We start from the raw sequence: 16489 nt of genomic DNA, 5'->3' as shown, positions 1-16489 counted from the left end.
CTTTCAGTTAGAACTAGATCTATGATAAACAATGCTTTGAAAAATGATTTATGAAGAAATTTAGTGCTGGTGATATTTCATACAAACACTAAACAGTATCTGGCAGTAGTAGCAGTATGAATTTTCGCATTCAGGTATACTGAATAAATATTTCTGCCATGGGATTATGATGAAAATGATGCATCATAACCCAAATCTCAAATGATGCAAATAAATTCACTCCTTGTCCCAGTATTATAGCTAGGTGAGGAATTTTTATTATTATATCCCAAATATGATATAAGTAGAAGTATATGGTTTCTGCTCTTACACAATGTTTGTATTTCTGACAAAAAAATATGAGTGAAATTTAATTTCAAAAATTAAAATTTTTCAAAAAAAAAAAACAATTTTTATTTATATACATGACATTTTATTGCAGTGAACAACCCTCTCAACATCTTCTGAAGCAGAGTCAACCTGGAGTACATCAATAAGGGCTATGTATTTCCAACAGGATAACCATGGTTCAAGGCTTTCTACAAAAATACTATCAACAAGCTCTAAAGAATCTTTCATGTTTTGTTAACTTAGCATTACATAATGGGCAGCATATCATTAACAGGTTACTGCCTTCCAGCAATTTCCCAGGAACTGTAAGAAACACTCCTATATATAAACATATACTGAGCTGCCATAATAGACAGTGTGTTTACTTATTTATAAACAGATTTTTAAACAGACTGCAAAGCTATAAAACGGTTGGGATGAGATTCACATTAAATGCTTAGTCAGATCAGCACATTAATCTAAAATGATTAAAAAAAAAAAAAAAAGCATGAAAGCCCTGGTTGTAAGAACCAATGAAGCCAAACAGAGAAGGATAAATACACCAAAGGAATGATATTCTTTATGGATAAACCCGTGACAGTTTCTGTATCACATCACCAGTTTTAAAATAATCAGCACAGGGAATGCACACAGCTAAAACATGATGAGTTGAGGACAACAACATATGATATAATATGACATTCTGATATGTACAGTTCCTCATTCTGGGTATGGCACAGCCAGGAAGGAGACATCACAAACTCTCACTGAAGCGATCTGCAGTATTGTCTATGGCACCAACACAAGCCTTAATTGGCAAGGTTCCATGGTGCTGTCATCACTACTACTTGGCTAGCCCGAAACCTGCAGACCCTCAGCCAAGAAGTAGGAGATTAAGGAACTACCTGCTGTAAGGCTGACCATCTGGTTAAGAATTGGCACATTTCCAAAGGGGGACACTAAAATTGTTCTGCAAGGCTGACAGTTGCTCTTCTCCTACTTTGATTCGTTCACTGGTTTCTCTAATATCCATTAATAATTTTGACTTCATCTTAATGAAGTGATCGTAATTGGAGTATTCTTCACTAGACAAGTAGTGCCGGAGGAATGTTGATACCTGATTACTTCGCTTGTCTATGTTTTCCTTTAAGCGGCAGGCATCTTCATGCTGCTCACATAGCTTATCTCGTTTGCTTTCTAATAGTAACTGAAATAAACATAAAAAGAAACTTTAGAATCTCTGGCATTTTAAAATAAATTTAAGAGTATCTTATATCAGGAATAAAAAAACATACTGAAAGATAGTCAAAGTGATTCAAGTTCATTTTAAAATATATAAAACAAAATATTGTGCTAAACTGTTAGAGATTAGTTATTACTAAAATTGGCCAAAAAAAAAAGTATTTTATTAAACAAAATACTACATAAGTAACGCAGCCCTATTTTGGTTTCTAATGATACAAAATGCAAAGAAATTCTTCATGAAAAATATGGAAAAATTATGTATATGCCTACAACGAGAGTCCCCCAGTGTTTTTGTGGCATAGTCACATTAATGAATACTATAAACAACCCAACACTATAACTGTGTGCAATAGAATCATAAAAGTCTTATTTTGAAAACTGTAATAAAATAAATAAATAAACAAGACAAATTTGTAGAAAATGTAAAATTAAGCTAAGATTTCAAAATGCAAATCATATTTTCACAAGGGAAAAGGGAAAAAAAGACTTAAATGCAGAAAAAATTTTATTTTTTGTTATGAAAATCCATGCTGATTCTGGGCTTCTATGTACTTTAGAACACTACGATTCTCTAGAATAATTCACTGACCAATTATTCAAACTCAACTATTTCTTCTAATAGATGTTGATTTTTTGGAATTGTTTTTAAGGTGGAGCAACCCAATACGTGACACCAATGGAAAAGAATCAAATTCATCCACGCGGTTAGCCTAGTGGCTTTGCGCTTCGCAACCATATGGCTGGGAAAGGAGTGTCCCAGGTTCGATTCCCATCGAAGACGTGAGGAATTTGAAGATCTTCCTTAGCCATAGCCAAGTTAGCCAGTCTTGGGGGGCACGGGCAGTAGGGTTTTTTCTGCTAGTTTATCTGGTGTTTGTCATCCCCCAAGCAGGCAAACTGGCCCTGTGAACATACGCTGCTACAGTCAAAAATATATCCCTCCCACCCAGCAGCAGGCTAGGTTACAAGTCGGTTGGGAGTGGTACTAACAAGAAGTCACATCTAAGTAACACGTGGACCCTGCATAGGAAGCGGGAATAACACATAGTGAAAGAAGATGCAAAAGAATCAAATTCCCTGTCTGAACACATTTCCTAGGCTACAGCAGATATCAAGTTATGAGATAATTCACTTAAGTAGCAGATGAATTTCAAATCTGGGAATTCTAGAGCAGAATTCCTAGATTTACTTAGCCCATTCAAGCCACTAAATGTTAATATAAGTTACAGCCATCTGTGGATTGAATTCACATCAAAAATAAATAAATCCACTTGAAATAAATTTTGGGCAAAGCTTGAAGCATAAAGAAATGTTTCATCCATTGACATCTACCTATCTTTTTTTTTTTTTACAATGCCAAAAAAAATTATAGCATCCTGCTCTACAGACCACATGTGTTAGGACACTTTAGGCATGTGGTTTGATTTACACTATGGTAGACAAGCTACAGCTTAGGACCTTATATCATTACAGAGGACAAAAAAAAAAAATGAAACCTAAAATCTCAGTGGGGTTGGGCAGACCATGCTTTAGATACCCTTGCATACAGGATCAATTGGAAATAAAACAAAAGTGCTGCACAGAAGCTCTTACAAGTCAGAGAGGTTGTTACTGTAATCAACAGAAGCCTTGAAACACTCCAAACCTCAACAAGGATGGCTGTATAAATTTGCCAAAGATTTGGGAGACAGTCATCTTAAGATCAAATTAATAACTGCTTACTACTCTCTCTGTTTTTTTTTTCCCTCAACATAGATGGCACTTAATTAGGACTTTAGTCTTTGTGTTGCACGTTACAAGTGTTCAAACTAGCCCCATTGTGATTGTGATTGTCTTGTGTACTGTGACAAACTGTTTTTGTGCTCTTAAGATGCTGGATAGAATATCAGTGAAATATCAGCAATACGTTAATAAATAGTTATTTTCTTATTACTCTATGTTCTCATCTATACCGTTAAAATTAATCAACAATGAATGAAGACATTTAACATAACTTGAAATTAATAAATTATGATAAGAATGGAATGATATATTTATAATTCTGTTGTCATTTTACCAAAGTAAAGATGATTCTGGAGAAAAAAAAAAACAGAGAGGAGAGAGATCAAAATTGTGATAATACAGGGTGGTTCAAAATTCCACTTACAAACTTTGAGGGGAGATAGAGAACATCAAAATCAACCATATTCACATAGGAAAGCATGATCGGAAACACCACCCAAAAGTGATAGGTGGTGATGTTCGGCAGTGCTCCAGGTGAGCATTGGGGCTTCCTCATTCGAGTTTTCCACGTTGTACGAAGAACATGCGTTGTTTTATGAATGTTAAGATGGCAGACATGCACCTCACTTATGGGTTAGCTGACAGTAATGGACGAGCCACTGTACGAATGTATCAGGAAAAGTACCCAAACAGATGTCTACCACATCACCAAATGTTTGCGCATTTGCATCAGAATTTGCGTGACTGGATCTTCAGGGATCACAGGCATGATAATGGGCGGCCATGATTGATGCAAAATCCCACCATGGAAGAGGAGGTGTTGCATGCGATGGACAATAATCCAGAGACAAGCACATGTACCGTTGCCTCTGCGCTAGGAGTATCTCGATCTGGTGTATTGCATGTTTTGCACTCTGAGTCCTTACATCCATTTCATCTGCAACGGGTCTAGTTACTGATGGCTGAAGATTATCCTCAATGTTCCAATGACTGTGCGTTGGCAGATGTGGCTCCAACATGACAGGGCTCTAGCCCATTTTAGCATTTCTGTACATCAGTTTTTGGACAGGTCCTTTGGGCTCGATGGATTGGGCGTGGTGGACCCCTCGCATGGCCCCCCCTCATGCTCACCTGATTTATTGAGCATCGATTTCTTTCTGTGGGGACCCTTAAAGCCATGGTGTACGAAATGCCTGTTGCCTCTGACATGCATCTCGTGGCAAGAATCGGCATCAGCACTGCTAATAACTGGGAAACTCCAGGTATTTTCGAAAATGTACGGCATCAATGCATTGTTGGTGTCAGGCATGCATCACTGCTAATGGTCGTAACTTTGAGCACCTGATGTGAAATCATGTTATGCATCCAACTGCTATTGAACTGTTCAGTTATGCCTAATAAAGTTTTTTATGCTACTTACTACCCTGTGTTATTTCTGTATCTTTGTGTCCCTGTTAGTACCTTCCAGTGGTGTTTCCAGTCATGCTTTCCTATTTGAATATGGTTGATTTTGATGTTCTCTACCTTCCCTCAAAGTTTGTACGTGGAATTTTGAACCACCCTGTATAATAAGAATATCATGTAAATAATTACTCCACAAGTTAGTGCCATTAAATTCTATCCCAAACCAGATCAATCAACCAATTATAGCTTTGTGTAAAACTTGTGTTAAAATAAGAATATGTAAGGTTCACAGATTTAATGCTTATTAAATGCTTATTTAAGACTAATCTTCTGGGACAACCTCAGGGAGAATCTGTCAATCTGGTGTATTTTTAAGTGAGGTTGTTCACTTTTAATTCCTGCAAATCAAGAGAAACTGAATATTTTTAAGAAAAACATTCCACCCCTCTCTCTCTCTCTGAGATGAACTAATTCAACCTGGAATAAAAAAAAACTACAAAATTATTTGAATAAAAGTGTGTATTTCTTAAACTATTTAAGTAAAACAGTGTTTCTTAACCTTTTTAAGCCCAAGAACGAGTAAAATGCCTAAAACAATTCTACAGATGACTAAGTTATGTAATTTTTTAAAAAAAAAACTGGGGATTACCAAAATTTGAGAAAAACCATGCCATTTATAACATAATAAATCTAAAAGAATGTTTTGATATGTATATATGGAAACATAATTAAATTGGAAGTAAATGATTAAAAGTGTATTGAAAAATTGAACAAAGTTTTAATAAAAATTAAAACTTTGTTTAATGATGATATGCTTTTAATCGTTATATTATAATAACATATAATTATGTTATTATAATATAATAACATCTTTGTGTATTTACTTACTTTTAATGAGATGGTTGAGCTTCTCGGCCCTTGCAGAGTTGCTGGATATCTGGCTCAATATTGATCAACTTCATTCGAAGATCGGCACACACACTAAGACAATTTCTGTATTTTGTTTTTTTTTTTGAAGGAGCGATGAAAATCCTTTCTCACAAAGATAGGTTGTAGAAAACTGCATGACGATTTTCAATGCTTCCTCAGATAATTCGGGAAATTCACTTCTCACTGAAGGTGAGATCTAGAATTGAGCCAAACCAAGATCACAGAATTGCATTTTAAATCCATTGTCACTTAAAAGCTGAATTAACTGTTCTTTTTTCGATAATGAAAGGTTGTTCTCGTGACTGTAAGCCTGAAATGGATCACAAACCCACAGAAATTTCTTATAAAAGTATTCAGAAATTAGGTTTCAGAGTTTTGAGGCAGTCACAAATCTTTTCCAGAAGCTCAGAATCAATAAAAATATCATTTTCCACTAAAAAGGATTTGAATGTTGGAAAAGGTGCAAATTGTCTGTCTTTTATATAACTAATCCATAACACCAGTTTTTTTCTCGAATGCCTCTATTTTGTCGTAGTCATCAGGAACAGTTAAAGAATTTCCCTGAGGGGAGAGATTTAGTTAATATAATTTCAAAAAAATGTCTGAAAGATAGGATAGTGTTGATAACCATGCTTCATCAATAAGGAGTGATGCAAAATCAGAATTACATTCATTTACAAACAATAAAACTTTGTGCCTTAATTGAAATAACCTTGTTAGTACTTTGCCACTGGAAAGCCAGCGAATTTCAGAATGAAGCAAAAGTTGTATATATATTCACTACTCATTTCATCACCGAGTACTGAAAATAATCTGTTATTTAACAGTTGAGCCTTAATAAAATTAACTAGCTTTACAGCATTGTATAGCACAGTTTTAAAGTCTGGTGACATTACTTTGGAGACTAATGCTTCCCTGTGTATGAAACAATATACCCAATTCATATCCGGAGCTACTTCTTTGACCTTAGAAACAACCCTACTATACCTGTGTAAGGGTGTGTGCAAGCTCCATTTGAACAGAAGCCCATACATTTTATTCATTGGATCCCCTTTGTGTATTATGTAATTATTAAGAGTGTGAAATATTTCTTCTCCAGTTGTTCGGGATGACAAAGTTCTACAAAACAGAATATCATCATGAATGTTGTTATCATGTACATATCTTACGTAGCATATTAACTGTGCATCACTTGTAACATCAGTAGTCTCGTCTTTTTGTAACGCATAATAAGGGCTCTTCTTAACTCTTTCGATTAATTGAGATTCTACGTCACCTACCATATAATTAATTCTGTGATCAACAGTGTCATTTGAAAGAGGAACCAAATCAACATCTTTTAGTAACTTGTTGCTAAACATCGTTTTTACACATCTTTTATAGCTGGAAGTAGCAAATTTTCCCCAATAGAATGAGGTTTACCTGTTTTCCAGTGCCTTGCTATTAATGGAACCCATGGCTGAAACTATATTTTTCCCATGATTTAATGTCCCTAAGCGTCGCTGAAAAAATTCAATTGGCTTATTTTTCACATCACAATGTTTAGTTTCTAAATTTTTTCGGGGTTTTGCAGGTTTCATGCACTCGTTCGACAACACTTCATAATGCAAAACACATTGAGGTTTCTGTTCACTTTCATCTCCACACCAAGTAAAGTAAACCCGAATTCCAAATATGAACTGTTATATTTCCTACTGTATATTTTCTTTGAATTGCTTGTTTCTTCTACTTTAATAGTATCAGATTTACTCACCGTTATAACACGTGTATCACAATTAGGGTTAGCATCACCTGTTTCATTTGCTTTTCTTTTCAAAGTCCTAATTCTAAGCCACTTTTTCATTATTAAAAAACATTTCCGAAAAATATAGAAATACTGGGGTTAACTCACGATACACTTCGTCCAAGTATCACTTAGCACTCTGAAGATATACTGAGCCTTGGTCAAAGAAGGAAAACCTTCAATAATAAAAATCAATAAACAACAAGCAACTAGTTGAAATGAAATGTGGATAAGACATATTTACTTCAAATCTGACAAAACGTGGAAGCAATAAAACCATATTGTTGTTCACTTCACCCCTCTTTATTTACTCATCATTCTGCCACTATTTGTTGGTTTTTTTTAAGTATGCATTTTATTTCACTAATTTTTAGTTACTTATTCAATTTTAATTTTTGTTTGGATAATTAATTTTGTTCTAGATTTCATCTCGAGGATTCTTGACCGGCAGTCAGAGAAAGGACGAGCCAGGTTCTATGATGTCAAACAGCAGACCATTTTCCTGATTGTGCTGAACAAGATTCCACGCAGAGCCGTACACGAATCATCAGCCTATGCAGAAATCGTGCCAACCGCTGGATGTCCCATCGGAAAGGAGCGGAAATAGCCCTCGGTCGTGGAAGAAAATAGTTTGAGTCTGGCAACAGTAGAAAGGACAATGTAGCCAAAAGCCAGGCGGTGAGATTGCCTATCGATGGATGACCAGAACAACACGGGGTAGTTAATAGACCTTCGGAAAGAACTGGGTAATGTAGAGATCTTTGTTATATGTTACAGAAGTGATAGAAGATTGAAAGTTATGTTTGATTAAGTAATGTGGACAATCCTTTAGAGAACTTGGATAAGATTTCGTATTTGAGACAGCAAAATTCTGTTGGACAAAGAATTATCAGGAACAAATCTAATTGCATGTGATTGAAGTAATAAGTGTATTTTGTTTAGTAGATAACCTTAACTGAGAAAGCAACAAGTTGTATAGTATGTACTCTATGAATAGCATGCATGAGAGAATCTTAATTTAGTGTAATATTGTCATTGATTTCTATTGTTCTGTGTGATTAACAATTTGATCTGTCTAGGTGAACTTGATTAATTTAGAATTGTGAGAATTATCTTAGCATGAGATTTAACTTAGCAAGAGATTTAGAAGTTTTTGTAATTTGATTCAATTTAGCTGTAATTGTCATTTAGTTCCAATAAACATGTTTTATTGCATATGCCTGAATTTGAGATATCAAATTACCACTTATAAAATTAGAACCATAGTGGGAGAAATTTTAGATATGTGTTTAGGTAATAGATCATTGGTCATGACTGCAAAGTACCGATATCTATTTAAGTGTGTGTTAGAGTGTATGCCAGTGAATCTAGGAATATTTCTCTGAACTTGAATAAAATTCCTGTTATAGGATACTGGCTGGTGCAGTATAAATATAAATTTGCCAGTATCTGAAAAGGAAATATCCCTAGGTGGAATCTAGTTAGGCTATACACAAGAAAAGATAATAGAGAACTGAAGAAAGTATAAAAAAATAAGAAATTATTAGAGAGAGAGAAACAACAATATAACACTGTTTTGGTTCTTCAATTAAATTCTTCTCTTATGGAAGAGAAGAACATAAAGTGAACATGAGTGAATGTACATGTAAATAACTGTTTCAAGCATATGTACTATTAACTCATTTTGTTGTTGGCATCAGAGCAATTATGTACAGAGAAATTTTAGATGTATAAAGCAGGAAAATGCTGAAGAAAACTCTGGCCAAAGGCACATGTAGATAGCTATATCGACTAACATAGAGCGAGGAACCTGGATGTGACCAACACAGTCTGCATGATGTCAAACAGTATTTCTGTGATGTATTTTGAAAGTTTTTTCCAATTGGTTATACTTCAAATTAAAGATGCCAAGAAATTATAGTCTTGGTTTAATCCTTTATTCAAGTGTAAGCAAACAAAGTTTACGTGTGAAGTAACTTCACGACTAGGTAACTAGTATATATGAGTTACTTGTAAATTAATATTAATCAATTAATTCATAGCATTTCTTTGATTAGCATCAAAGAATGCTTAAAATAATAATAGCTGGAGAGCTAAGAAGGAGAGCATAATATTAGGAGAGGTAAATTGGAAGTATATAATGATGTGGATCCAGAATTTCCATAGATTTGAGGAATAAAACAGATATTCATTTAAGAAAGTAAAGTACACAGACATATTGTCTGTTAACAGAAACCAATATATGCTGATATTTTCAAGGTACTCCTTACAGGAATTTGTTCAACTGAAGTAAAGGAATTGTTGAAAATTCCTGCTGTTATTGCTGAATGGAACAGAAGAAAGTAGTATGTACTTCCATTTTGTTATGCAATAACTCATATTTCTTCATTTGAAATGGAAGCAGTGTTTGTCTGAATTTTCTCTCAACCTGGAAAAAACTGTTTTGTTTCTTCGATTAAATTCTTCTCTTATGAAAGGTGGAATGGACAGCTACTGATACTTTGAACTCTGAATGTAGAACAAGCAATGGATATAATTTATATGCTCTGTTTTAGTTCACTCAGAACTGCTGAAGGTTTACTTGAAATTGTTTAAAGTGTAGTCTAATGGATCAGTATGATATCCTGGCCTACACATTTGTCATTATTGTTATCATTATTAATGTGACACCTCCAAGGACTCATCACAGGAGGGAAATAGATTCTGCCACATGCACATCCCAACGTCTCCCTGCTGTTTAACTTATGAGTTAGGTTACATTTTTAGTTGAGTTCAGCACATATTGTTTGTACAATTTAATTTGCAAATTAAATGCGACTTAATATTTTAATTCATGATATAATGATTTGTCTTTAAATGTCATTCATGTGTATAATAACTTTAAATAAGATCTGATTTATTTATTATTATTTATTTTTTTATTTTTTGGATATACTTGGAGTAATCACTGACTTCAACTCTAATCGACAATGATTAAGTTTTCTTTGAATTGAGTTATTACTTAAGTCAGAGATCAGTAATAGCGTTTCCATAAGAGATGAACCTGGTTGGTCTTTTGGTAATTACGATGCATGCTTGAATACCATGAGGAAACATTTTTCATCATCACATAAATAATGTGCAAAAGTCTTTCCAAGCAGAGTGAAATTATATATATTCTTGCAAGTGCAGTACTGAGATGTCCAAAAAAAATGTTGTAAATCTAATCAGTGTTGCAATAAAGGTCTCATTTTACATATATTTATTTCAACTAAGTAGAGATCTTACCCTTTCATCTTCACTAATGTCATCAGGAAGATTTAGAAAAGAATTTTCTGCCCTTGCTAGCCTTCCAGACAGTGAAAGAAGAAGATGGATAATCTTCTCCATTTCTTCCACATGAAGCCTGTATTTTTCAAGCTCATTAGGCCTAGCTAATTGTTCCACTCTAGATGCAATTTCACGACCAAGAAGTTCATTTTGGGCTATTTCTTCTCTTAATACTAGTTGTTCCAGCTTGAGTGATTCTACTTTTCTTCTAATACTGACAATTAATTGTTCCTATAAAATTTATATGGTTTATGCAATCATTAGAAAACCGGAATGACAACAGCAAAAATTCAATAATGATTATATACATGATATATTTTGAACAGTCACTGAAATAAAAATCATTCATCTGTGCAGATTAAATAAAGCAAGTACTTTTGCTGATACCAAAAGGAAGCAAGAAAGAGATGGAAGAAAAGAGTTTTTTACTCAATTACTGTTCTGAAGGTTAATCAATTTAAATCTTGTATGTACCATATAATAGCATTATATCTTAATAAAAAATAATAATAATAACAGTAACAGTTTACATGTAAATAATACTCGTACTGTATAGCTACATATTGTCAGCATGTATAATTTGTGTTGAACGCTAAAATTAACATCGAGGCATCTGAAGAAAAATGTTGCATTTGTTAAATGCATGTGTGCTTAAGCTAATCTGTCATGCAGGAGATGAAAAAAACCAGCATAAGAAAGTGTGTAAAGAAGACTGTGTATATGTGTACACCAGCTACTGAATTAGAAACTTTTATTTAATATCATACTGGACCTCCTTTAGCCCAAATTACATATGCAATTTGGCATAAATTGCACCTACATCTACAACATACCAGCTGTTTACCACAGTGCTTTAACTGGCTCAGATTTGACAGAAGAAGAAGACATTGAACCACTGCAAACAATTCTCACAATGGACAGTAGTACTGTTGTCCATGAAACAACTATCGCCTGCTGGATAAAAAGTCAACATTGCAGGATGGACTTGATCAGCAACAATGTTCAGATATTCCTTGAAGAACATCCAATCTTCCAGTCATGGGACCCATTCTGTACTAACAGAACATGCTCCACACCATGACACTATCTCCAGAACGTTGTGTTTACAAAGCAAACTGGTCATTGCTTCATGGGGCTCCAGACTCTCTGCCTACCGTCAGTGCAGAACAAGGTGTACTGTGATTCATTAGACCACGACTTTTTTTTCCAGCCTTGCAGTATCCAGTCACAGTGCTCCTGACACCACTGTAGACAAACTTTCCGGTTCTTTGCAGAAATCAGCAGTTTCCATATAGACATGCAACTGCCAATACCAATCTTCTTCAATTCTGTGCACATAGTCTGGTGAGATATGGGTCAAGAACAGCTCTCATTAAATGCTTCGGTCAATTGCTGCACATGGAAAGTTCTGTTTGTCTGTACAAGCCTTCTTAGATAATGCCGACCTTATACCTAACAGACTGTCTTAGGATCACAGTTATGCCTTTTTAGACAAGCAAAGTGGTTATTTTTCCACTAATTAAGCATCCAGGATATCTCACCTCTTGAGAAACCAATCAGCTCTGCTGATTTCAAAATTGTGGCTCCAGCCAGATGGACATCCACAATAAGCCGTTTATCAAACTCTGAAACATCCTTTGTTTTTTTCTCATTGTGATCAACCAGCAGTTGCATCCTTTGTATCCTTTCACCTAGAATGCTAGAAACTTTATAAGAGCATCTAGCATTTTATGCAGGCAAGTTAGTCTCAAATGGAGATTTTCTTACTGGGTAATCCAATTTCCCCCATCCCCTGCAAAAAGGCAGTAAATTTTTAACACATTCATAAATGATACAGGACCAAAAATTAATGACATTAATGAGACCGGGCTAACAAAAGAGGTTATCCTTACAAGAAGAGAGTGTAATGGGTGTAGTGTATTCAAAAGAAGACAGGCAAAATAGATAGGTGGAAGAGTGTTGATAGTGATTACAGAGGGATTAAATCGATCTAAAATAGACAGCTTCCAAATACTGGTGGTTTTGTAGTATGAGTAATACAAGCAATAAGGAAGAATTTATTATTGCATGGAATCTCCATGGAGTCTGAAGACACACCCATCATGGAAGGGCCAGACTATCCACTCAATTCCTATTATGGAGATGGAAGTGGCCTGGTCGGTCAAGGGGGTTAGTGTATCTGCTCTCCAGCCGAAAGACTGCAGGTTCGAATCCGACTGTGGGCATGGATTTTTGTGATTGTCTGTGAAAATACTAGTGGTGGTGGCCAGTAGATGACGTTGTGTAGTTGATGGATTGAGTGGTGGAGACTGAGGATTGTAAGTAGGTGCCCTCCCTTGATGAGTCTTTGGACTCCTTGGAGGTGTCACATAATAATAATAATTATACTTTTTGAAGACATTTCACTCATTTAATGCTCTTCAAAGTACAAAATACAAATATCAACTAAGTGCTAAAAATATCTCTGTATCAATCTTATGTTAACCCTTGTTGTAACAGAAGAAATTTTCAGCACTTGACTAGAAAGAGGAGAACAGGGAAAAAAGGGTCATCCCTGGAAAATTAGTATGAATGGTATATAATAGATGCATTTAAGTTTTTAAGAAACCCTGGTAACCAGACCTGTTCACTGTAATTGGATAACTTCCATATCTCTGCACAGGTTCTTCAATAATCAAGTGAAACATGAGTTATCTTGGCCACTTTTGCAATATATTCACTGAACTTCAACTCCTTATCCCTTTAATTTCCCAGAGCCATACAAAGCCTAAAATTTTTTCAACCCAAATATTATTACACTTTTCTACATTAAGCTGGCACCCAATCTTTTGCCAATACTGTCAGCCTATTTAAATCATTCTTCAGGTTCTCTACACTGCCTGATTAACTACTTTCTACTTTTCTACTCACTTTTACATCATCAACAAATAACTTCATATTTCTTATATCACTGATGTATGAGGCACTTCCAGAAAGCAAGGTCCATTCAAAATTAATTGCCAAATAGGATATGGGAGGGAGGGGTGGTTGCACACACATACATTGAGAGTCACCGCTAGAGGGCTACACGGTGTGTAGTGTTTTCAGAGAGCTCCCGAAAGCTAAGTATAATTTTGTGTGAAAATTAGAATATAGGTTTAAATCATAACGTAATATTGTCTAATTTTGGTAGCTTGTTGTGTCTGTGTGATTTTGGTGTGAATTCCATTTTATTTAATTTAGTATTTTAACGATACGTTTCATAGAATAGCACATGTCACCAATGCGACATAAGATAATGGCGTCCAAAAATACGATGCCATTGTTCAATGTGAGGGAGTTTGTCCAATGTGATGTGTGTGGGATGTATGCATTCCCGAATGAGGCTGGAGTTTGGATTGAAAGTGATAGTAGTGGGAGAATGTGCAGAAAGTGTAAGCAAAGTGAGGAGTTGAAGTATGTGTCAGGTTGTGAGATAGTTATGGTTGAAGAAAACCAGAATGTGAGTGAAAATAGTGGCTTGATGGGGAATTGCGATGTTGTACAAGATGGTAATGAGAGCGGTGATCAAAGAAAGAGTGAAAGCAACTATACAGAGAGAGAGAAAATGGTTTAAATGATGAAAAAAAATGAGGAATTATTTGTAGGGAGTGAGATCGGTAGGCTGCGCGCAGTGATACAAAATGCACAGCGGCAATTAGAGCACCTGCAAAACTCTTTCCAGAGTGATTTGGCTAACATAAATAAACAAGTGTTTGAAAGGAAAAATAAGTGGAAGAGTGGGAGAGTTTCTGAAATGAAGGAAAGAGTGTTGTATGGTGACTCGTTATTAAGAGGGGTGATAGCTGCGAGTTTAACTAAATCGTATTTACTGGGTGCAAAACTTAAGGATGTAAGTGAGAGTATTAGAGCCCAAAAACCGAGGGTGATAGAATTGATAGTTGTGGTGGGTACGAATGAATTGAAAGGAGATAAATTTTTTATGAGAGAGGACATGAAAGTATTGTTAAAGGTAGCAAAAGAAAAGAGTGACAGAGTTAGAATGGTGAGTCTGTTGCCGCGGAATGACAGGAGTTTAGGAGGGTCATTTGCGATTATGGTCCTCCTAAACTCCTCTCTGTCATTCCGCAGAAACAGACTCATCATTCTAACTGTCACTCTTTTCTTTTGCTACCTTTAACGTATAATTTCGCTACCATAACCTGCGCATAATTATGCAGATTGTGTGGTGTGGAATTTGTGGACATGTGGAATGAATTTGATGGGGGGAAAAGATTTATACAAGATGGATGGCCTGTATTTGAATGGATTTGATGTGCAGAGACTGGATGTTGCTGAATGAAGTGAAAATGGATAGAAAACCAGGGAAACTAGAACTACCAAGGAGGGGGGGGGAAGTGGATGTGCAGACATCTGTGAGACAGTTGAGTGTAAGAATGTATATATAATGTACCCGAGCCAGTACTAAGGACAAAATATCGGAATGGGATAGTTAGAATAACGGATTGAGAAGATAGGGGTGGGACAAAGGGACCACTGCATTTCATGTATACTAATGCCAGGAGTCTTAGGAACAAGAAGGAAGAATTTTTGGCCTTGATTGGCTCTTCCTGGCCATAGGTTATTGGCATTAGTGAAAAATGGCTGATGGAAGATGATATAGTATAGAATGTGTAGGTTATAGCAAGTTTAGGAGGAACAGAGAGAATAAAATGGGGGAGGGGTGTTATTGATGATAGCTGATGAACTGCAGCCAAGGATAATTGAAGTTGTATCGCAGGATGGTGAAAAGAGCTCATTTGAGGCTATTTGGTGTGAGATTGAGACTGGCAGAACAAAATATACAGTTGGGTGCTGCTGTAGACCAGATGATGGAATAGATGGTGGAGATAGTATGCATAAACAAATTGATGAAATGAGTGGAAGTAAGGTAATTATTATGGGGGATTTCAACTATGGTAACATTGATTGGAAGGAGGAGAGGATACATGTGAGGAAGGAAATGGATTTTATTCAATTATTAAGGAATAACTATCTGAGACAGCATGTAATTGAAAATACTAGGGGTGAGAGTGCTTGCCTGGCAATAGCATCTGAGAATTTCACCATCTATTCCATCATCTGTAATGAATATGACAATGTTGCCACCTATTGGTGAGAGTGATCATAAGGTGGACCTGGAAGGTGGCTAAAGGTGTGGAATTTGATTAAGACAGGGTATACGTGGAATTACCATGCTGGCAAGTATGACAAGCTTAGGAGATTGCTTGGTTCAGTGCCATGGCATGTTCAACTGCAAGGGCTGGATGTCGATAGAGCATGGGAAGTGGTCAAGGAGCATTTACAGGAGGTTATGACTGATTGTATACCTAGGGTCCGAATAATAAAACAAGTAGGGGTTAAATGGATGAATAACACCATTAAGCTTGAGCTGCAAAAAAAGAAACAGCTGTGGAGGGAATTTAAAGAAAGAGGTGACCTGCAGGCACACAAACGGTATAAAGTGCAGGCCAGATGGGTAACGAGTGTGGTAAAAAAAGCAAATGCGGATTATGAAAGAAAACTAGCTATGCATGCTAAAGAGAATCCCAAACAGTTCTTTCAATATGCTGCAAGCAAAAAAAAAAAAAAAAAACTGTATACGGCAAAATGATTTTAAGGAATGATGATGGTAAGGAGGTTACTGAATCAGTTGATATTGTGGAGTTACTGAGCGAGAACTTTGCAAAAGTATATCATCCAGGTGGTGACATTGAAAAAATGAAGGAACCATTAGTTTATACATTAATTGTGATGAATGAAGTGGAG

General features: G+C 35.7%; 1 protein-coding gene across 1 annotated transcript in view; it reads right to left on the bottom strand.

Annotated features, from left to right (window-relative positions):
- Positions 1-389: 389 nt before the first annotated feature.
- The window catches only part of LOC150104736 (uncharacterized), a 252990-nt gene continuing 236890 nt past the window's right edge, over positions 390-16489 (bottom strand). The window contains exons 10-11 of the mRNA XM_090395619.1: positions 10661-10933; positions 390-1516 (exon numbers count right to left, since the gene is read on the bottom strand). Of these exons, the coding sequence (XP_090251745.1) occupies positions 1238-1516; positions 10661-10933 (552 nt within the window). The 3' untranslated portion in view covers positions 390-1237. The remainder of the gene's footprint in view (positions 1517-10660; positions 10934-16489) is intronic.

The sequence above is a fragment of the Typopeltis vanoorti genome, chromosome 7, assembly GCF_054136105.1.
Source record: "Typopeltis vanoorti isolate ZY-2024b chromosome 7, IOZ_Tvanoo_1.0, whole genome shotgun sequence".
NCBI classification, from domain to species: domain Eukaryota; kingdom Metazoa; phylum Arthropoda; class Arachnida; order Uropygi; family Thelyphonidae; genus Typopeltis; species Typopeltis vanoorti.
Note: the sequence above shows the minus strand (reverse complement) of the source record. Positions and strands in the feature narration are given on the sequence as shown.